General features: G+C 39.5%; 1 protein-coding gene across 1 annotated transcript; it reads left to right on the top strand.

The window, feature by feature from the left end:
• Positions 1 to 226: 226 nt before the first annotated feature.
• On the top strand, positions 227 to 24,323 carry LOC130085299 (tripartite motif-containing protein 16-like). Its single transcript, XM_056251009.1, has 6 exons — positions 227 to 940; positions 3,336 to 3,431; positions 3,527 to 3,760; positions 18,662 to 18,821; positions 23,343 to 23,390; positions 23,638 to 24,323. The coding sequence occupies exons 1-6, from the start codon at positions 362 to 364 to the stop codon at positions 24,156 to 24,158; spliced, it is 1,638 nt and encodes a 545-aa protein (XP_056106984.1). The 5' UTR covers positions 227 to 361; the 3' UTR covers positions 24,159 to 24,323.
• The last annotated feature ends 357 nt before the right edge of the window (positions 24,324 to 24,680 follow it).

Consider the following 24,680-nt stretch of genomic DNA (forward strand, 5'->3'; position numbering starts at 1 on the left):
TCTCTTCATCAAGCCAACACGCAAACTACCGCAAATAAAACTGAAAGTAAACCCCAAACATGGACGGAATTGAGTCATAAAAACGGAATTTATTGTATAACGCAGAATTTAACTGATTGATTTATTTATGTGCTTGGAACTCGTATTTACAATGTTTTTGACTGCACTTGAAGAGCACATAAACACAGCAGTAAAGTGACTCTCCTTCACCAGGAATGAGGAAGCTGCTTTACAGACACTCCTGTTTTACACACGTCACTCAAACACACAAGCAGGAAACCATTTCAACTCCTCAGTTCAGGGAAACAGAAACTGGAGTATTGTTGAGCTGTTGTGTCTTTGTGTCTCTGTATTCAGTAAAATGGCAGAAGCCAGAATTTCAGTGGATCAAAATGAGTTCATGTGTCCAGTGTGTCTGGATCTCCTGAAGGATCCAGTGACTATCCAGTGTGGACACAGTTACTGTAAGATCTGTATTACAGACTGCTGGGATCAGGAGGATGAGAAGAGCGTCTACAGCTGCCCTCAGTGCAGACAGACCTTCAGTCCAAGACCTGCTTTAGGGAAAAACACCATTCTGGCTGAAGTGGTGGAGAAACTGAAGAAGACTAAACTTCCTGCTGACTGTTACGCTGGAGCTGGAGACGTGGAGTGTGACGTCTGTACTGGAAGAAAACACAAAGCCGTCAAGTCCTGTCTGGTGTGTCAGGAGTCTTACTGTCAAACTCATTTTGACCGTCATGAGGAATATCACTCTCGTAAGCCACACAAAGTGATTGATGCCACTGGACGACTGCAGGACATGATCTGCCGTAAACATGATAAAGAGCTAGAGATGTACTGTATTACTGATCAACAGTGCATCTGTGTGTGGTGTAAAGAGAGTGAACATAAAAACCACAACACTGTATCAACTGCAGCACAGAGGACAGAGAAACAGGTATGAACTGAGAGAGATTGATCACTAGGGTTGGGTACCGAAACTCGGTGCCAATAGGGAACCGGTTCCGACGTAAACGGTAGTAACCAGACCGAATAAGAAAGAAAATTTCGGTGCCTGATTTCGGTGCCTAACTTCATTAGGCACACACGCGCACACACACACACACACACACAAGGTCTCTCGCTCTCTCTCTCTCTCCGCCGTGCGTGTGCTACACAGTTTGGAGCACAGTTTCTTCTGTCTCGCATGCGCGCTCTTTCTCGCAAGGTTTGGCTGCATTTCACGTGTAAAATTACGTGTCAGAACGCCCTCTGGGTGTGCCGATAGTCTGAATCCCATATAGAATCAAGCCAATTCATTGGCTGATGGCGCCGCATCGACGCACTTACGTCGTCATACTATGCTGTCGCGCGCGCGCCATCTGCTCCTCAGATTTCTCTGCCGAAAAAGGAAGCTGGTCGGCAGCGCGAGGAGCTTGGCTGCGTCCCGTTCCCTATTGAGAGATATGTTACACCAACCAGAGATGTTCTCTTTCATAGGTTCACTCAACGCTGCGTAGCTAAGAAGCAGTGGATTTGTATTTGTAGGCTGCTGTATCACGTGCCGTTTGAACTGACGCGCTACAGCGATCTGTCACATTTCAAAGAGCCAAAACGTTATTTATTGTGTGAATCTCGTAAAAATATTGACAGAATCTGACAGCTGTGGATTTGTTCCATATCAAAAGTAACCTTCTCTGTCTTGTCTGTCAGTGTCCTCTTTGTCCGCGATTTTTCTGTGTGAAAAGGGTCATTTGCGTGAGTCTCACGGTCAATGCGTGAGAGTTGGCAGCTCTGCCTGCTAGTAATCTCTATTAATCTCCAGTATTATTACATTGTTTGATACAATATTGTTTCATTTGATATTATGTAAATATGAATTTTTATTTTATATTGGTTTTATTATTACCATATGTTACTTGTATTTATATTGTTTAAAGATTTAAGTTAATATTGTGTCCAGTTTGGCCCTGTAAATTAAAGGGTATTATTTTTTTGATAAAGTGTGTGCGGTTTCATTTTCTTAAGTACCGATTTAAGAACCGTTTAAGCACCGGAACCGTTTAAAAAATACCGAGTAGGTACTGGAATCGGATAAAACCCAAACGATACCCAACCCTATTGATCACGCAGAAATGAAAGTGTCTTTATTTACTCACTCATTTACTCATGTTGGTCCAAACCGGTTTGACTGAGTTTCTTCTGTGGAATATAAAAGATGATATTTTGAAGAATATCTCATTTATTTTAGTTTATACATTGAAAGTCAATGGAATAAAAAAGTTTCAAGCTCCAAAAAGGAGAAAAAGCATAAAAGTAATCTAACAACTAGTGGTTAAAGAAAGAACTGCAATTAATTGTATTGACATGCACTTGTAGTGTTCTTCAAATTAAAATTATGTTTAAAAAAAAGTGTACTTGCAGATAATATAATACGGTATTAATGAAATGAAAGGCCACTTAAGTGCACTTAAAGAGAGTCAACTTTCATAACTGTTTCATAAGTACACTTTCTAAAGTACACTTTTTTGTAATGTAAAATTAAATGTTTTACTTAAGTTTTACTTTAAAGTACATTTTAATAATATTTAATTTTTCAATTTAACTCAAAGGAATTGTGAAATTACATTATTTACTTAAATCCTACTTGGGTAAAAAAGTCACTCTTAAGTTCAGCTAATTGCTTTATATTTACAATTAAACTATAATACATTTTAATTTAAAACCAATTAACGTGCAATTATGTTTCTGAAAACATAAAGTTCATTTCACAATTATTTCACAATTATATTCTTTTCATGAATATAATTTCCAAAATAAGTGCACTTTTTAAAATATGCTAATTTTAAAAGAGTAAATTTATATTCACAAATCAAATCAATCATTGATAAACTCATGTATGTGGAGCCCAGATCAAATATGATGACATCAGAAACATCAAACTTCACTGGTGTTTGAGTCATGACATCATGATGTTTAGTCATGTGACTGTGACGTACACGAACCAATGAGGTTTGATGTTATTGACGTGTCACCATATTTTATTTGGCCTCTGTAAACAGCTGAGACATTCTTCAAAATATCTTCTGTTGTGTCTCACAATAGAGAGAAAGTCATACAGGTTTGGAGCGACTTGAGGAAGAGTAAATGATGATACTAATGATATAAAAGTAGTTACTGATGAAATACTGCTGACATTCATTTCAGGAAACCATGAATCTGTGGTTTGAACCAGACAGTAAAAACTTACCATGCAAGATCTTTAACCTCCAGCAATTCTGGATTCATGTAACTTTTATGTTTGTATGACAGTAGTTTTATGTGTCATTCCCTGTCATTGGTTTGTCCTCCAGAAACAGCTGAAGGAGACGCAGATGAAGATCCGTCAGAGAATCCAGCAGAGACAGAAAGATCTTCATCAGCTGAGAGAGGCTGTGAAGTCTCATAAGGTGAGTCTGGAGAAGAAGAGAAGTGTGAGACGTCTCAGTTTGGACTCTGTCAGTCCTGCTGAAGCCACTGTGTGATTGTGATGTGTGTGTAACAGCGCTCTGCACAGACAGCAGTGGAGGACAGTGAGAGGATCTTCACTGAGATCATCCGCTCCATTGAGAGAAGCCGCTCTGAGGTCACACAGCGGATCAGAGATCAGGAAAAGACTGCAGTGAGTCGAGCTGAAGGACGACTGGAGCGACTGGAGCAGGAGATCAATGATCTGAGGAGGAGAGACGCTGAGCTGGAGCAGCTTTCACACACACAAGATCACATCCAGTTCCTGCAGGTAACAGAGATCTAGGAGAACAGGATCATAGTGGACTTGAGCAAGATCCTGCTATGACAGAGAAACATTTCATGAGAGCAGAATGAGCCGTTGACTGAGATGTTGTCAGGAATTCAGTCAGATTCAGTCGAGTGTTGTGGTATCATATAATCATCAGTCAGACGCTCATGTTATGAAGTTGAGGATGGACCCAAGCGCAGACAGTATGTGTTCATACACACAGCAAAATCCCCAGTGTACATATGTACACTCTCGGTGTACATATAGGTCCAACTACAGGGTGTTAAAAATGAACACTGAAGCAGTGTTGAAGTTAATGAGATAATTAAGTGATTAATTAAGTGATGATTGGCCATTAGTGGTGACACCTAATGTTAATAAGAAGAATCATTGAAGGAAAGAGAAACAACAAGAACAGAAAAAAAGAGAAACACAAGAACTTCTGACTTCGAGCCATTACACATTATTGTACTTATTATTACCAGTGTATTTCTGTCATAAATCTACATACATTCTTATTTATATTGAACAGAAGTTTAGATGGTAATGTTTTTATTGAATGTTTCGTTTCATGTCACCATTATGGCGATCAGTGTTTGCTACAGTTGGGCTCTTGACCCTTTGCTTTTTAACATTAGTTTTTCTCTGGCTGTTCCAACTCTGTGTTTATAAAGCACATGTGTTACTGCAAGAGAAACCATGACATGGGCTGTGTTTCCCAAAAGCATCGTAAGCCTAATTTGATCCTACAGACCTTTTGTTGCGATCGTTCTACGATCAAGTTAGGCTTAAGATGCTTTGGGGAAACACAGCGCAGGTCATGATGGTTATGATTAAATGAAGTTACAATCCTGTAGTGTCCTGAATCACTCAACCAGCATTATAAACTGATTATACAAAGGTTCTATTCATATTCATTACAATAGTTAATTCCAGCAGTGCTTTAATAATTTTAGTTTAAAATCACACACAGACATTAAGAATCTACATATGAATCTCAACAATGGTGACAATCACTCAAAAGATTCATGTTGCAGTGCATGATGGGAGCCACCAATCAAAATGCATCCATGGCTCCCATCATGCATTGCAGTATGAATAAATTATGCAGCTGAATTGTCCTGTAATTTTCATTGTTTTTCCTGTTTGTTTTTATTTTGCTATTGCTTTGTTATGCCTTTAATAGCTTGTTTTGTGATGTTCAGAGTTGATCTGTGTGTCACTAGTTTGTTTATTGTCACCATTGTTGTGATTCATATGCTGATTCTTGATGTTTGTGTGTCTAAACACAAGAGCTTCAGTGCACAAAGAATTTTCAAAATTGTTCATATTGCTGTTGGATCTCAAACTGTAGAATCTCAGGGCTACAATAAACAATACTAAAACGCAATATCAATCATATCAAAGATTTAGACTCTGAATGACATCAGTGAATCAGGTCACTACGTGATGATAATGTCATCGTCACAACATATTGTTAGCAAGTTTTCTCGTGCAATAACAAATGTGCTTTTTAAACACAATGTTGGAGCAGCCAGAGAAAAACTAAAAATACAAAATGAAAAGGGTCAAGAGCCCAACTAAAGCAAACACTGACCACTATAATGGTGGCTTGAAATGAAACATTCCATAAAACATTGCCGTCTAAACTTCTGTTGAATCTCAATAACTTTTGTAGATGTATGACAGAAAAAAAGTTACACTGGTAATAATAAGTGCAATAATGTGTAAAGGCTCGAAGTCAGTAGTTCTTGTGTTTCTCTTTTTTTCGTTCTTGTTGTTTCTCTTTCCTTCAATGATTCTTCTTATTAACATCGGGTGTCACCACTAATGGCCAATCATCACTTAATTAATCCCTTAATTATCTCATTAACTTCAACACTGCTTCAGTGTTCATTTTTAACACCCTGTAGTTGGACCTATATGTACACCGAGAGTGTTAATTTAACACTGGGAATTTTGCTGTGCAAGGTTTATTGACAGACAAAAACAGGGAAAACAAAACCCAAGAGGGGGCAAAACAGGATCGACAAAAACTAGATAATGACTTGACGGTAAAAAAAACAGCAAACGAAGAATCAGAACTTCTCTGTAGACAATACACTTGACAGGATACTCACAAGGATGACAATGTTAGACAAGCACTCAGACATGAATCACAAAGTTTCACAATGAACCGGCACAGGACAGCAAACACAAGGGGATTATAAAGGGAAACACTAATGACGAGGACAGGTGAAGCTGACTAGACAATAATGGCAAGACGAGGATAACAAGGGGGCGGGGTAACGTAACGAGACAAGACAAGCACATGGCCGAACACAAAGCCATGTGCTTGCACACAAAACATGAGTCTGTCATGATCCTGCCCCAAGACTTAAAGAAAGACAAGACCTAGATGGCAGAATCATGACAGAACCCCTCCCTTAAAGGGATACTCCACTTTTTTTGGAAATAGGCTCATTTTACAACTCCCCCAGAGTTAAACTGTTGAGTTTTACCGTTTTTGAATCCATTCAGCCGATCTCCGGTTCTGGCAGTACCACTTTTAGCATAGCTTAGCATACATCATTGAAGTGCACAAGACCATTAGCATTTCTCAAAAAAAAATGACCAAAGAGTTTCGATATTTTTCCTATTTAAAACTTGACTCTTCTGTAGTTACATCGTGCACTAAGACCGACGGAAAATGTAAAGTTGCGATTTTCTAGGCTGATATGGCTAGGAACTATACTCTCACTCCTGCGTAATAATCAAGAAACTTCACTGCCGTACCATGAGTGCACCAGGCGTAATGATATGACGCAGCGCCTGAAAATAGTTCCGTTGTGTTGACGGAAGGTAGCCTATTTTCAGGCGCTGCGTCATATCATTACGCCTGCTGAATACGCCTGAATGAATTCAAAAACGGTAAAACTCAACAGTTTAACTCTGGGGGAGTGGTAAAATGAGCCTATTTCCAAAAAAAGTGGAGTATCCCTTTAAGGAGCGGCTTCCAGACGCTCCTCAAGGGAAAATCAAACACAAGACATGACAGGCTGGGACATCGACACAAACCAACAAAACATGACAAATAGCAATAACGGCAAACACGAATACATGACAACAGGGTTAGGGTGCATCAATAAGAACAACAAACACTGGAGGGGGGGCGGAGGAACAATAGAGTTCGTGGGAGGTAGTCCAGGGTGAATAGGTGGACTGGGGTTCTTGGGCATACAGGACGAGGGCTTGGGACGAGGATTCCAGGCGGACTTGAGTGGGGGCACACGAGGAGAAGCCATGAGAGAAACAGACTGGGGCAGAGTAGGTGACAGAACAGGACAAAAGACAGGGGAAGCTGTAGGCGGCTGTGTGATGGTGGAAGACGACACTGAGGCTGGTTGCGGGACTGAAACGAGGTCAGCGCTCCTCACATCAGATACGGAGGAAGCACTCCACATATCTGACTCGGGAACCGCGTTGACTGCAGCTGACTCGGGAACCGCGTTGACTGCAGCTGACTTGGGAACCGCGTTGACTCAGGAGAAGACGACGATGGGGAACAGGAGGCTCCCTTCTTCCTCCTCTTTCTCTTTGGCCGCGGGGCAGAGGCCATAGCCGGACTTGTGACCGGTTGGGGAAGCACAGCAGGAACCGTGACTGGTGGTGGGAGGACAGTCTCAGGCAGGGTTGACTCCGTCGCTGAGGACTCTGAAGCAGACTCCCACGAGATCCGTCTCCCTCGTTTACCGTGGAGAGTTACAGGTACGGATGACGCCTCAGGAGTCGAAGTGGAGTGTACCTGGTTCCCCTGCGTAACAACGGCTAAAACGCGACCCTCCGAGATCACTGGCAAACAGGAAGAAGGTGGAGAACTCGAGGAAGAAGCTTATGGCTCCTCCCGGGAGAAATGATCCCAAAGTTAGGCATAATCTCTCAGGATCCGCTCACCCTGGGGCAGGACTGGAAGGTTGACCCCCCTTTCATTCGGTGGGAGCCGACAACCAGCATTGTTCACGGAACTCCAACTGTCGCTGGAGCTGAGAGGACATACTGCTTGCTGGGTTCTTCTGTGGCCGGTTCATTCTGTTATGAAGTGGAGGATGGACCCAAGCGCAGACAGTATGTGTTCACACAAGGTTTATTGACAGACAAAAACAGGGAAAACAAAACAGGACTGGAACTAGTGATGTGACATTTGAACCGAGGCGTCGGAGCTTGTGTCGAGAAAAAATGGGCGTGCCAGATGAAGCTGCGATTCAAGGCTTGTGTTGTTAACGTGAAAATCACGTGACTGATGACAAACGAGGCCTCGGTTTGTGTGGATACGTCATCGGTTTGGTCTGAGTGTCGCTTCCGGATAAAGCGGGTTCGAAACTCGCGCCACCTTGTGGGTGTTGCAGGAGTAGTAGAAGCAGTTGTAGCGTGTCAGAGAGTCAGAGTTAGAGAACTCTCATTGTCGTTATTGTGTCATATATGTGTTAGGGCTGTATATTATTACATTATATCAGGTTAGAATAGTTATTAATAAAAATGAATAATTGTTATTATTAATTATAGTAGCTATATTATAGTCTTGTTATATTAATTAGATAAGATTATTTGGATTGCTTTGGATTTTTGGTAGCTTAGATTTTTGGATCTGGACTGGACTGCTTTTTAATTTGGATTGCCCTTTTGGATTTGTTTGCTTTTTATGACATCTTCCTTTTTCCTGGTAATGGAGCCAGCAAGAAAGAGGAAATCCTCCCCCGTCTGGGCTCAACAGAAGCATCAATATCTTCATTTATACCCGCTGGCACTGACATTTTATGTTCCCCTGCATCCTCTGTTCCTTGTGAAAGGATATTTTTCCAAGGCTGCTGAGGTTTTGTCCAAGAAGAGGAATTGTCTAAACCCCAACACACTTCAAAAAATTCATTTTCTCAATAAAAATCTATTGCAATCCTTCCTTCATCCACCCCAAACTGTGGTGTTTACTGCAGTTACTTTATTACACTTCCTCGAGTCCATCCACCATAAGCACTGCACTCAACACAGTCACTTTTGTTGTTCATACTGTCCCTATCCAATATTTTTTGGAATTAATTAATTAACTGTGTGTGTGACAGTTGTCTCTGTACAAGTAAATGCAGACAGAGAAATATACATGTTTTATTTCATACCCAGGCAATGGACAAATGTCTGCACAGATCTCTTTATTATTGCAAATGAAAGGTTATAGAGACATTAACTCATATTTAGAAGAAGATAAATAAATAAAACATTGCGGGAGGGGGGCGGGTCATTGGTTCAGAATTAATTAATTTGCCTGCAATTTCTTTGCACAATAGCTAGGTGTCACTAGTGAGCAATGCTGAATGAAGCTTCGAGTAATGAACCTTTGGTTGAAGCAATGGGCTGCGAGGTCTCAGTGGTTCAGGAAGCCTCATCTTGCCATCACTAACTGGAACAGGATCGACAAAAACTAGATAATGACTTGACGGTAAACAAAACAGCAAACGAAGAATCAGAACTTCTCTGTAGACAATACACTTGACTAGTGATGTTACGTCTGACACCGACGCTCCGAAGCTTGCTTCAAACTCGAACGGTCCTTGCAATGAACCACTGCTTCGGAGCTTGTTTCATTACGTCACTAGTCACGTGAAAATGTCGTCTGAAGCAAATACACTGGTTCACTCCTGTAGTGAACCACCTGACTGCTTTGACAGCCCATCCAGTGTTGACAGGTTTGAAACCTGGCGGCTGTATTTCTTTTAAAAGTGAAGCCAAACCATGGCAACACCGTGGGTTGTAGTAGTCCGTGTCTGGATTGGCGTTATTGTTGAGGAGAGTGGATTTTATTTTTTTATTATTAATTAGAGAACATATGAACATTGTTACATAAAAACATGCATCAAAGACAGAAACTTCAAAAACCCTCTGCTACATTATACAAGTAGCTACAACCAGTTACACAAGCTGCAAGCACATCCTTTTCAACATACAAAAATATCAGTCCCACCAGTTAACAAGTTATAGAGTTCTGCTTCCCACAGCTAAACAAGATAAAGCTTTCACACATGAGACTGCCCTGCTAAAAAAAACTATATAAACCATTACAGAAATTCTATTGGATTTAATGGTTTTTATAGGAATTGTATTGGTTGTAATGGGAATTATAATGGTCTCTGTGGGTCTCTACTGATATGTGTTGGGTTCTATTGGTGGGGGCATTAAATCCTAATGGAATATATCCCAAACACACTACAAAAAATAATTCTGTAGTGGTTTAAATGGTAAAAGTCAATGGTTCCTATTGGTATTTTAATAGAAACTGTTGTGGCAAAAATTCATCTCAAACAAACATCACTGCGTAAGAGACACTCAGAGTCAGATTATATAAAATAGAAGTATTTATTCTTGCAAGAATAGGAGCCGTCTAATACACAGTTGTTACCCTGTGCAGAAGAGTGACACACCCCCAGACAGACTGAACTAGCTTTTATCTTAGTTTCAAGGCCTTCTTCCCAGTAGTTTTCCATAGACGTCACTAGTTGGCCCAATAAGCCCCCCTGCACCAAAAATGGCCTTCTGACATCTAGGTCAGAGGTCCTTGTTCGTCTGTTCTCTGGAGTGTCTCCCTCTTCTGCCTCCCCAGGTACATAAACAGAATCTTCTCTCACTACAAGTGAGAGACACACATGTGACATTCTTTGAATCATCTATATTTTACTAAAGATCAATGAATATCATTAAAATTTCCACTACAACTCCTCACTTTTTATCATTCTGATTACCCATAATCACAATAATAAACAATAAAACAAATTTTAAGTCATATCATCACACTTATACTCTTCATCTCTGATTTTTTCGCATAAATGATCACTCTCCTTGAACCTGTGAAGAAAAGTTTAGAATGAAGAAGCAAAAGGCTGTTTTTGTGGGGGAAAGGCCCCGTAATATTTTAGCTAGCAAGTAAACATTTTTACGACGCCGGGCTAAACGAGAAATCTCTGTTCCTGCGCTCCTGTAAACAGACCCTCAGTCACGCCAGTAAGGAAAAAGGTAGTTATAACATAGTAAGGAAACAAACAGATAAAAGTATAATAAAAATCACTCAGTTTCAAACCCTATCTTTGTACGCCATCTCGTAACACGGATGACCGCTGCTTGTAACCTTCTTTAAATCTTTTGCCCTTAATCTTTCTCAGAAAATAAACAAATAGAAGAAAAACAAACAGAACATACATTTAACACATATCTCACTGTAGCTCGCGCTACATGTATCGTCACATAATTTTGTTCATCCTTGGGATAGACTGTCATTTTCACCAATTGAACAGACAGCATGTTTCACCTGTCACTATAATCATATTCCCCCATGAATAACAAAATTATTAGAATAACAATCCTAACTCCTATCATTAAGCCTTTTCCATTATTCTACGCCCATCTCCATATTTCACCTCGGTTTTCCTAACCATATTTTGTTCACTTCTAATTCAATTTAGTAAGCTCTATTTAATGCCATATTTAACAAAATCTAACCAGAGAAGTCTTATAATTTTATCCATTCTTCCAACCAATGCAGTTGTTCAATATTAACTCTAATATTTCCATTACGGACACAATCAATATATTTTCTACATTTACAATCAAATCAATACCTAGTTTGATTCAATCAAACCAAATCATCACAAAACCAGATTCTTCTGTTAAACTTAAACCATCAGTTGTGTTGATCATCTCGTTCGCCCCATGGACTATGGGATGGTTGTGGCCTGTTGGTGTAGGTGAGAGGCTTGGACCCAGGTGTCAAACTCTCCAACCATTTTCTGATCCTTATAAGGTTTTCCCTTATATCACGACCGCACCCCCACTGGAGTGACCTGTCACCTGTGAATGGAGACCTTAAGTATTTTGTTAGTGACCGCTTGACAGCCGCTCGTCCCCTTTGGTGTGACCTGTGGAATCAACAATCTGAAACATTATCTCCGGATAATTTCTTGCTCACTTAATAGCACTCGGGGTCCTTTTACCCTGAAAAAACACTCAACCCACTTTGCTCATGTCCACACAATATTTATACATTTGGAACAGAATTAGTTCTGTTTGATCCAATCCATCCTGACATTCTGTAAAAGGAAAATTTTAAGTTATGCGCTGCGCAGGTGTAGCACCTTTCTGCCACACTAATAACCCAGGCCAGGACAGTTAGCCAAATTCATCCATAACTATTATTTTATTGGCACATTTTGCCCTGTCTCCCAATCCTGCATGCTCTCTGTAAAGAGAAACAAATTTCGAGGTTATTGTCAGATAGTAAAGTACGCAGTTTCTTTTGTCTACTGTTCTCCCGTGTCCTTCGATGCCCTGGCGTTTCCTGTTGAAACAATCTTTGTTATTGGTGTGTGCACACTCACAGACATCAATTTTGTTAGGCAGAAAAATGGCCCCTAGTGTTCTCCCAACATTTATTCAGCAACTGTGAACCCCTTAATAAACCATATTTGGCAATTGTTATACCATCTCCCTCTTGATGCACGACACAACTCGAGCATCAATTTAACATAACATTTAACATAGTGTTTTTTATAAAGTTTGCCATCAACACTAACCCAAACGGCGTCCTTCAGCCAAATTTTGCCCAGACATCTTTCTCTGTCTCTGAAACAAAATATTACATTCGTCACTTAAAGCCACAATCTCATCTTCTTATCGAAGTATTTGAAAGGCAACGGCCCTCAGTCTCACATCGAATCTTGCTTTTCAGGCCTGTTGTTTGGTCTCTCAAGTCAGTCATCTACAAACATTTCCAAAGTCATCAATTTTCCCTATCAGGTCAGGTCGTGCTGTACAGACTTGGTCAATGTCAGTCAATCATTTCTCCCCCTTTGTTCACAATAATCATAAATGTGAGAGGCTCTCTTGATAATTTCATGTTGACTTAGCCAATATGTCACTTTGTTGTTTCCCTCAAATCTACAACATTTTCATTTATCTCAGCCCATGCCAGATGGTGATCTACAACTACACAATTCCAATTTACTTAAACTGATCTTCAAATCTACATTATGTATGACAAAATTATTACTACCAGACAGAGCTTGATGGCCAATCAACTTAAAGCTTGTCCCATGTTCTGTATTGTCTTTTCATCAGAATTATCAGCTTCTTTAAAAATTTTCATTTGCCTTAACCCATCTGTAATGATAAACTCATTCCAGAGGTTAATGACGCAATATACACACCATTCAGGCGGAATATTAGTGCCCCAAACTAATACATACAAGACATAAAGTGCTGTCACCATCACACACACTCATTCTAGACACACATATGTTAACTGCTCATTCTCAATGTTCACTTTTCTTTATATTATTGCTTAAAGATTTGAATTTTAAATAAGATTTTAACCTTTCCATTTTTCCTGTAGCTTCTACCTAATTTTACGTCTGTTCATTATTCATTTGAATTTAACAAGGTCAGCTGGGTTGTTTTGTTTCATTATCATTATTTTGCTTCAGCTTGCTCTAGCAGGCTGAAGACAGAAAGACAGACACAGTTACCATCCCTTCCTCTGCTCAAGCAGTCTCTCTCACTATAAATAAATAATCTTTTTCAACAGCCTTCTAAGGCTGTAACTTAGACATAATGTAATATTAAATTAATTACAATAACCTTTGACCATTCACAAAAGCTGTCTTCATCTTTAGCCACCACCATGTCTAACGACCTTCAGGAGTTAAAACTATGTCATAGACCTATTAGTTCAAAATCAACACTATGATTTTCCTTGCCCATAAGGCAAACCAGTACATAAAAAGTTTTGCTACTGTCTCCACAACAACTAATGGGAATCACTTCATGGCCTCAGCTGGCTCCTGCTCGCCCATTCCTGTTAGCCCTTTATCTATAATCTCCATCAGGGTGTTTTCCCCTGGCATATTTGCAGACGCTTGTCACAATAAAAAAAACAAGCCATACAATGAATGCGGTTTCTGGTGATTGGTATAGAGGAACACTCACGTTTCTGGGTCAGACTGTCTGTAACTCCTCACAGCTCATCCGCCCTAACGATAAAGGATGCTGCTGGCCTCACAGTCATCCGCTCCACTCTCATACCTTTCTCACATAAACACCTCCATCTTGAGATGCCAGTGACTTTACGTGATCCACTCTGGCTTAGGTTGCCCCCTGTCTGGCCAATAGAAGGTCTTACCCGTCATAGAGATGGCCACTCGTGCCCACTGGTGACCGCTCTTTCCCATCACAGGCTGTTTGCTTCAACAGAACTCAGCTGTTTTCTAGAGCTTAGGAAAGGCACGTTCAAGAGTCACCAGAGCCATTCGGATTGCCTAATAGTGTTCACATAGGGAGACAGGTCAATAACAACAGTATTTAATCACTTAAATCCATTAACTATCTTAAAAGCAGCAACCTAGCTACTTGGATTATACTCAGTGAATTTAGATCACAACCGTACATTCAGTGTACATTTCCGTCGGCCCCTCCCCCGTTTCATGGTGGGGACTAAGATCAGACAAAGAAGTTACTGGTCCTAAAATAACCTAATCAAAGATGTCACTACAAATAGCTTATCACTTATGACACCGACTCAGGTAACAGCTTTTAGCTGACATTGACTGAGAAAGAGACATTGAATGAGAGAGGGACTGGTACACTGCACTCTGAACGTCTAACTTTATCTACCATCTTTTAACTCTATCCCAGCTTAAGGCATCTTTGCCAGATATTACTTACGGTTTCAAATAAACATATTATTTATATTTGTCTTTTGCCCATCTCAGGGAATTTAGACATTACAAATTTCCACTCAGATTGAGTCTCTGTCGCACTGGCAGTTTCAGGCACAGCACACATCAGATTTTAGATAAGCGAACTGTTTCAATACAGCCCATAACAAACTTATCTTTTGAAAGCAAAACATCAGCTTCTAGTTCTTTCATGGTCAACTTTTCAAGCTGTTTGTTTAATCAGATGCCTTTCAACACATTTTACATTTAGCAACTGTTAATTCAGTAGCCTACTGCTTCTGCTTATTTGTTCTTACATAATGGTAATTATTCTAGTTCTCAATAACGTTTCACATTTCTCAATCTCAATTACCATAGCTTAATATCTGACTTCAAAGTTTTCTCTTCTAGGAGTTTATCAGTCTCCAATCAGGATTCACACTAACTTTGACAAGGCTACTCTGCATCTTTTGCAGTTATTATAAATCATCTTTGAGATCTGTCTCTCTATATTACCTTTACATATTTTGCAACTCACATTTGTTGGAGTCACAAAAGGATTCACTCTAAGACTTCAATCTTTTGACCTTGTTTTTTATCTCTTATTTCTCAGACCAAAAATTGTCACTGTCGTCATTTAAACACTAATCTATTTTCAACCCCACATTATTATCAGACGTGTGTCACGATGTTAAATGGACCTACTGACCACAGTCAAGACAATCTCTGTCATCTGGTTGGTTCGTGTGTCAGCCTCAACTACAGCATCAGACACCTTGCAGTTTGATCACTGTGAGCTTCCAAAGGGCTTCAACTTAACACGCCCTTGAAGCAGTGTGTGTCCCATTCAGGAATGTAAACAGACCCACTGATAAGCAGTTCTCTGTATTCCTTTGACCCTCCACCAATGGCGGATTCAATCACAATAGCCAAATCATACTCTTCATCATTATTATTGGCAGAACATAATTTCATGAGCAGCACAGAAAATGCTCAAAATATTCGAATTTGTTTTCTGTCTTTACCTTACTAATTTGGTATTATCATCAACAACACTAATTACAAGTACTGTTGCTGTTATCCCAGCTTATCTTTTACAAAACATCATCTGCAAATCTCTTCAAAGTGAGATCTTCAGAGCAGAGCTGTTTACAGCATTTGCTCTCTTTTGTCTCACTATTTATTTATTTATTTATTTTCCCGGACTGTTCCGTTACTCTTCATAAAGTGTAACAATTTGTACATCATCATTTTCATTACAACTGGTTTGAAGCCTTTTTTCCTCCATCACATTATTGTCTCAGTCTTATCTCTACTGTTTCTCCAAAACAGATTATATTACTAGTCCGTAAATTACACAGACAACCATTATAGCTACTTGCTTCAATACCCTTATTTTCTTAACATTAATAAAATAAAGCAGATATATCATCATTTCAATCATTATTTTATCAAAATCTAGAATTGTTCCCCATTCTGCTTAAAACATTCTTCATATCATGTTAATCCCTGTCAATCATACAATGCCTTATTTTATTCTAAAACTTTTCATATCATTTAAACATTTTACATTTGACTTCCATAAATTCTATCAGACCATGTCTATTTTCATCACATATAGTTTTCTACTATATTCCTCCTTTCTTTTCCCTACATGCCAGTTCCTTCATTATCCTCTCCTTTCTTTTCTCAAACATGCCAGTTCCTTCATTATCTGTTCACATTTTTTACACACATGTTGAACGCAGCCACAACAACCTTTTGTCCCGCTGCCCTGTTCCACTGATTCTCGCACACTCTTAGTCTATTTGTGCTCAGTGTTCCCTCCCTGGGAAAATCATGGTATTTTCTCAGTTTTTTTTTCCAATATCTAAAATATACATTTCCCCCCATACTTTCCTAGTTCTACAGAAAACCGGTGTATCAAATTTCGCAAGCTTGCTTTTGAGACATCCCCATACTGGCTGTTTTCTGTTCTCTGTGGATTTCTCTTCAACGCGCGTTTTCTTTAATCTGTTAGGCGTCCCTAAACAAATCCGATTCTTTTCTTTTAACCCAAATCGGTCGGGTTGCACTATTAGTGCCCTCCTAATTATGGTTTACCAAAAAATTCTGGTTCCCCCTAATTAGCCTCAGTACCTAAAAACAATTTGCTCCGTCGTGGAACAACTAATTTTCAGGGTACCTATCTGTTTGAAATCTCTTGATCTGTTACAGTTCTCACTTAATCCCAGATTATTTATCTGCTTGAAATTTCTTGTTCTGTTACAGACCTCAATTAATCTCAGATTTTTCCCTCGTATCTGTTTGAAATTTCTTGATCTATATAGATCTCAATTAATCTCAGATTACGTACCACAGAAACAGCCTTCAGCCAATATGGTTCAATTTCACTCTTCTCCCCAATTAAACTGAATTTAATTAACTTACCCAAAAGAAAATAAATTGAACTGTCTCTTACCAGAGATGCTTCTGTTGCCACCTGCGGGTTCTTTAGATTCCAGTGGTCGATTCTCCCGGCCCTGACATCGGTCGGCCCCTCTCTCTCAAGTTTACGAGGTAGAGCTGGAACTTACTTAGTCCAGGTGGCCAAACACCGTCCGATCTCAGGTCCAGGAGGCACGTCCAAGGAATATCACTTCTGACACCAAAACTGTTGTGGCAAAAATTCATCTCAAACAAGCATCACTGCGTAAGAGACACTCAGAGTCAGATTATATAAAATAGAAGTATTTATTCTTGCAAGAATAGGAGCAGTCTAATACACAGTTGTTACCCTGTGCAGAAGAGTGACACACCCCCAGACAGACTGAACTAGCTTTTATCTTAGTTTCAAGGCCTTCTTCCCAGTAGTTTTCCATAGACGTCACTAGTTGGCCCAATAAGCCCCCCTGCACCAAAAATGGCCTTCTGACATCTAGGTCAGAGGTCCTTGTTCGTCTGTTCTCTGGAGTGTCTCCCTCTTCTGCCTCCCCAGGTACATAAACAGAATCTTCTCTCACTACAAGTGAGAGACACACATGTGACATTCTTTGAATCATCTATATTTTACTAAAGATCAATGAATATCATTAAAATTTCCACTACAAAACCATTAGAATTTCTGTGATGGTTTCCAACTTTTTTTAAGCTGGTCTGATCTTCTGTCCTTGTTTAAAGAAATAATTACACACACTGATCATGCTTAACGTTTTATTATCAAGGTGAACCCATGAAATTCATCAGTATCTGTAAAATTCACCTACATAAATGAGTTTCACAGCACTAACACTGTTTCAGCTTTGATCGCCTCGGTAAACACGTAAACGGGGCGTTAACATATAAGCCTATTTGCATTTTATGGTTGTCAGCTTTGATGCATTACATTTATTTAACCAGGAGATGGTGCTGCAATTTCTATCTGAATGAAGCTTCGAGTAATGAACCATTTTCGACACAATTGTATCAGAAAGCAATAATGCTTCGAAACGCTTCATTTGGCCATCACTACTTCCGGGAGAAGTGCCCTGAAGACCCGTATAGAGGGTATGCGCATGACGTCACCGTCGGCCGGAGTGAATGCGGTCACGCCCACAAGTGGCAAAAAGACTGAGCGGCAGCATTTGTTTTCAGCGTGAACGCCGTGAAAATCTCACAAAACACATCTAAAACGGGAAAGAGCTTTGCGGTTGACTGTACAACTAGATTTGACCAGCACTCAGACATGAATCACAAAGTTTCACAATGAACCGGCACAGGACAGCAAACACAAGGGGATTATAAAGGGAAACACTAATGACAAGGACAGGTGAAGCTGACTAGACAATAATGACAAGACGAGGATAACAAGGGGGCGGGGTAACGTAACGAGACAAGACAAGCACATGGCCGAACACAAAGCCATGTGCTTGCACACAAAACATGAGTCTGTCATGATCCTGCCCCAAGACTTAAAGAAAGACAAGACCTAGATGGCAGAATCATAACAGCTCATCTGATCATCTTCTGTTTAAAGAGACGCACTTACAAAGCCCTGGGAAATGTACCATTAAAAATGAGCTGATTGTGTGAAAGTGCTGGATTGAAGCGAGTCACTGAAGAGAAGTCAAGTCTACAAGAGCCGCACAGATCTGATATAGTGCAGGTTATTGGCTGAAGTGTGGAGATGATGAGTTTTGATTTCTGTTTTCTGTAGAGTTTCCAGTCTCTCTCAGCACCTCCTGAATCTACAGACGAACCCGACGTTCCCTTCGGTTCTCTCTCCTCTTTTGATGGCATGAGAGAATCTGTCCGTCAGCTGAGAGACAAACTGGAGGATTTCTGCAAAGAGGAGATCAAGAAGATCTCAGACGGAGGTAAAGTCCTGCGCTCGTTTATACAGACGTGTGAGAAACATCCCAAATCTGAACGCACAACCGTTTCTGAAATGTTTCTTTTATTTATGTCCATTTGTACAAAACATTTTCTTAACCCTCAGGTGCTCGAAAATTTTTTGTTTTGAAATTTTAAAAATCACAGCTTCATCGGAATGTTACGAAACTTGGTGACTTTTATGGCATTAGGTACAGTATGTGAACACACAAAAAAATTGAGGTCATGATCCGAGCAGGCTAAGTGGTCGTAAAACAAATAGTCACACTTGTGCTCTTCGGTCAAAAAATGACCGACCATAGGAAATGAATGGAAAATTGACAAAAACACAAAAAGTCTGAGAATTTTTGTGTGTACAATCTACAAATCGGCCACGATGCAGAAAAAAAGTGTTCAACAATGAAGGAGTGATACTCTAAAACACCAAGAGTGCAAAACAGACACACTCACCCACACACACACACACACACAAACACACTTTTTATACACATACACACCAATGAATTGTGACCGATCGAAATGAATGGGAAATTGACAAACACAAATTCTCTACAAATTGGCCACGAAAAAAACATCAATAGTGAAAAACATAACATAATTAATTATTATAATTAATATATATATAATATAATATATAATATAATTATTATTAAAATAATAATTCATATAATGTTTAAAATATAATAAATTAATGTGTTAAAATAATAATAATAATAATCATAATATAAATAATAATAAGCTGTTACTGTTTATTTTTTAATTTTTTTTATTGAATTGTAATGTTACCTGTAACAAAATGCTTTCTCTGTATTCAGGTTTGACTCTAGTAATAATGCAAAAACGTGTACACTTAACATCATTTTTTTTTTTTTTTTTTTTTTTATAAACCATGGCAAAAAGTATTATTTGAGAATGAAAAAAAAAAAATACATTCAAATCCACATCTTAAAAGTAAGTAATTTTGTCCAAAAACAACTAGAGAATTCACAAGCCTCTCCATAGAGAGCTATACAGGCTATACAGTGGTTACACCATGAAATTACATGTTTTGTTTTATTTTCTCTCAACAGATGGCGCTAATCTGACTTCAAAAATTGGATTTAAAAGGTCTGGGGCCGTATTCACAAAGAATTTTATCTTACCACTAGGAGTACTCCTAAATCGCACTAAAATATTTTAGCTTGGAGTTTTCTCTTAAAAGTTATTCACAACTCCTTTCAGACCTACTCTTAGTAAGGAAAAATGACAGCTAAACTAAGAGTGAGTCTTCGTTGCTATGGATGACGTCACTTCTCATGCACGAGCTTCCTCACAATGATCACGGTGATTGGGTGTTAGATGACAGGGCCATCATGCGGAGCATAACACAGACGCAACAAATCATGGAATTACGACATCTAAATATGTCTGTACACAAAATAATAATAGTAATGTCATTGAAATGCATAATAACATGTTTGTGCAGGCCCCAGTGAAGTGTAATTCTAAAAAGGCAGAGAGAGAGAGAAAAGTCGTGAATTCAGTTAAAGCTGCAGTAGGGAGTTTTGAGAAAACGTTGACTTAGCCTGAAAATTTGAACAAGCACAACTTCCAGGTCCCACCCCCTTGCTCTCTGCTGCGCTACAGCCCTCCCTCCACAGCTCGTCCTCCACAGCGGAGCCTGCCGTGAACGCGCAGGCTAGTAAACGGGGCCACCCATAACAGCGGATAAAAAGTTATATGGCACATTCACTAATAGGGACTAAACGTCAATAATATGCTTTACATTGACTATGGCCTGCCCATACTTTGACTACAAACTTGGTCCTCAAATCATTATGTATTTTCCAATAGCCTACATGTAACTTTATAACGTTGCACTCTTTCTATAAGTTATAAATAGCTAGTAAGATAACGTTAATATAAGGGTAACTAACATTACAGTATGTAAGTAATTATTCTAGCGATATATAATGCTAGATAAGGTGTGCTAGTACATTATTTCAGCAACATGACAAGCCAGTGAATTAGCAGGTTTCAATTGTTGCTTAGCAGACTGTGACATTTTATCTACATGTTATGCGGCTAGAGTTTTGACACTGAGTCAATGGGCTCTGTGTAATTCTTTCTTTTTCGCTTGTTTATCGTCATCAGTCTTTTTCCTTTTACCTCTTTGTTTTATGAGCAGGTGTCACTCGAGAATTGGCAGTTTAGGTTGTTTCTCCGTCATAAGCACAGCTGCAGCTCGCCGGCAATCTTGAGTTTGAACAACGGCTCGCGCTCCGGCGCTCGCGCTGTGCAAGAGAGGGGTGTGATCAGCGCGTACACGAGCGTGATTGACACTGCTAAGACATTCCTCCTGGCTCTGATTGGTTGTTTCTGACCGGGAGCGTGTATTTCTTGCAAATGGCAATAGGACCACTGGGAGGAGCCAGAGGAGCTTGATTTTTACACAGATTATCTGTCTCATATTCTACTGTCAGGACATTAAAACTTAAACTTACTCCTTAAAACTGCTCCTCCGCCCAAACGGATCGCTTGACGTCATAAGAGGGAGACGTCTCCCCAGAGCGCTGAGAAAGTGAGTCTGTGAGCTGTGTTGATAATTGTACGAGTGATAGAGCGAGATAATTAGTGATTAGGACATTTATTTATTTAGTTAGCTATTTAAGTTAGGTAGTTAGTTAGGTATACGCAGGCGTATTTTCACAATGGTGAATTACTGCGGTAGTGCTGGGTGCTAACACAGTTAAAACCGGTCACAGAGTCCACTTTTTCCCAAAAAGCAGGTCTGTGTTCCGTGCCTGGGTCAACTTTGTTCGGCCCAAACGCGCTGACTTTAGTGCTGCTTCGGTATCCAAGACTTCGGTCATTTGCAGCGCACATTTCTTCCAGTTTTTATCTTTCCACTGTTCGATCGCGCCCGCGTGTCTCTCTCTCTCTCTCTCTCTCTCTCTCTCTCTCTCTCTCTCTCTCTCGCGCGTCTCTCTCTCTCTACTTTAGTGCTGCTTCACACACACACACACACACACACACACACACCAACACCAACATATTCCAGCATTGCAATCTTGCCATCGAAGCCTGTTCATTATAGCCACGGAGCTTCAGAGCTAAGGCGGAGCTACAGATTATGTGTCCCTAAATAACCCGTGTATTTAACAGTAGTTCCGCATTAATTAATTTGCACGCGAGTTTTATTTATTTTTATACTCGTGTATTCATGCACTGAACCGTGACGCCCGTACCGTTTCGGTATACATGTACCGTTCCACCTCTAAGTTATGGCTATATGCACCTGCCCAACTCTCCACTGGTTATCTTCACACCAGATATTTCTGTTTCTTCGATAGGAATTATTTAAATTTCTGTTTGCCTCCTCATCTGTCTCACGCCTGGGAGGCTCAAAAGTGTATGGCTATGGGGGGATTTTGAGGGGGATTTTGGATCTGCTCAGACTCAAAACTCCCCATACTTGAATAGAACGTGTGGCACGACTCCCTCTTCTGACGTCACAGCTCAGCTGTGTTTTAAAAATATGATCTTGACAGAAATGGCTATAAAGCTTACTGTAGGGTAATTACAGTAATAATTTTAATGATAATTACATTTTCACTCAGACATCTAACCCTTATTTAATATATCTAAAAAAAAAAATTTAACCTGACATAGACACTTTAAATTAAATCAAGGTAGCCTGAAGTTAATACCCTAATGAAAACCGCCACTTGCCTAGTAATAAAAAACGACACTTGCATTAACACTTGCTTAGGAGTTAGGAGTCCTCTCGACTTATTTTAAGCTGTCCCAGTCTTAGGTGCTACTTTTAGGGCTAAAATGCTTCGTGAATTACTCTTAGTGAAAAAAATGATGAGTCCTAAAGTTAGGAGTGACACGCCCATTATTTTTAGGAGTTGCTCCTAAATTCGCCAGTTAGGAGCTACTTTTAGCCTTAAAATTCTTTGTGAATACGGCCCCAGGTCTCTATATTAATCTGAAATACTGCAATAATTGAAACAAAAATTTAAAAATTTGGAACAAAAATGGACCATAAATATTGCATAAATATTATTAAGTAACATCAAATTCTCTCAAAATACAAGATTAAAAAAGAAAAAAAATATCATTGAACAAAAATAAATTGCATTGGTTTTACTGGGATGGAGAAAGTTTCATTTTTAGGTGTCCGGTCACTTCAGACCGGGAAGATAACAAGTGTGACTCCGAAACGAAGAGCACCTGAGGGTTAAATGCATCACAGTTTATAGATGACAGTTCATCTTAAATTCAAGTGCAATGTGAACAAGTGCATCAAATCCATTTTATACATGATGTGAATCCATGGAATTTAGGATCAATCTGATGTGTGTGTTTTATAAATGAAGCCCCTGGAGATTATTCATCAGCTCTCAGAAATGAGTCCATCATCTAATATCATACAGCGTTATATTAGAAATGTCTCAGAAATGAATGTATTTTATCTTGTCATTTCTCTTCACACTGTTCATGTCTGTTTATTTCCACAGTCACTTTCACCAACATGAATCCCAAGACCAGGAACGACTTTCTACAATGTGAGTCACTAGAAAACAAGCAGGAAAACTCACTGAATGTGTTCATGTTCTTCCGGTAGAAGGAGAAATAAATCATGATAGAAGAGTTTTATAATTGATCATGTAAATGAGGATTTGCTCAGGATATTTGGTCATCTGTACTGAGACACTGATGATACACTGAACATTGATTCATGAAGAGTTCAGAGACATTAAAAGATCAGACAGATTCATAATTCCTGTTTCTGATGTGTTTTCTCTCCATCAGATTCCCATCAGCTCACTCTGGATCTGAACACAGTGAATACACACCTCAGTCTGTCTGAGAGGAACAGAGTTATTACTGTCACTGGCACAGAGCAGCCGTATCCTGATCATCCAGACAGATTTGATCGTTATTGTCAGGTGTTGTGTAGAGAGAGTGTGTGTGGACGCTGTTACTGGGAGATTGAGTGGACTGGGAGTCGTGTGTTTATATCAGTGTCATATAAGAGCATCAGCAGGAAGGGATCGGGTGATGAGTGTGTGTTTGGATATAATGATCAGTCCTGGAGATTGGACTGCTCTTCCTCCAGTTACTCATTCTGGCACAATTACATACACACTCGTCTCCCTGTAAAGTCCATCAGCAGAAGAATAGGAGTGTGTGTGGATCACAGTGCAGGAACTCTGTCCTTCTACAGCGTCTCTGACACAATGAGCCTCATCCACACAGTCCAGACCACATTCACTCAGCCGCTCTATCCTGGGTTTTGGGTTCGTACTGGATCATCAGTGAAACTGTGTTGATGTTTCAGAACAGATATTGAGAGATTTTACCCATAATACTTTGAGCCGCACGATAAACCAGTAACAGTGAGATGTTATAGAGACTCTTATTTCCTCTTTATTACATTAATACTGATGAACTTCACTGAAATAACACAGAATAAATGTGTGTATCAAATCCTCATAGAGACAGTAAGAACTGTGTGTGTGTGTGTGTGTGTGTGCGTGCGTGCGTGCGTGCGTGCGTGCGTGTGTGCGTACTTTTCTCAAACTCTGTTTTGGCGAAAATCTCATTCCTTTTTTTTTTTTTTTTTTTGTAGTGACAAATTATTTTTCATTATTACTATCAAAAGTGTCTTTCAGTTGAAATAATAAAACAGAAGGTTCTTTACAAAATGAACAGATTGAGGATAGTGTGGTTTCGAAGGAAATAACAGAAATGGTTGTGAACAATGTAAGGAGTGAAGATGTGGAAATGACATTAGTAGAGGAGAAAATAATGCTGGAAAACAATCACAGTTCAAAATGTGAGGAAAATTGTGA

This window comes from Rhinichthys klamathensis, unplaced genomic scaffold, assembly GCF_029890125.1.
Source record: "Rhinichthys klamathensis goyatoka isolate OS25496 unplaced genomic scaffold, OSU_Roscu_1.1 h1tg000004l_1, whole genome shotgun sequence".
NCBI classification, from domain to species: Eukaryota; Metazoa; Chordata; class Actinopteri; order Cypriniformes; family Leuciscidae; genus Rhinichthys; species Rhinichthys klamathensis.

What these genes read in the sequence shown, in the direction of transcription:
- LOC130085299 (XM_056251009.1), top strand. Translation starts at nt 362, where the DNA reads ATGGCAGAAGCCAGAATTTCAGTGGATCAAAATGAGTTCATGTGTCCA. An exon ending in ATCACATCCAGTTCCTGCAG is followed by an intron (nt 3,761 to 18,661) that starts GTAACAGAGATC and finishes TGTTTTCTGTAG; the next exon opens with AGTTTCCAGTCTCTCTCAGC. An exon ending in CAAGAAGATCTCAGACGGAG is followed by an intron (nt 18,822 to 23,342) that starts GTAAAGTCCTGC and finishes TTATTTCCACAG; the next exon opens with TCACTTTCACCAACATGAAT.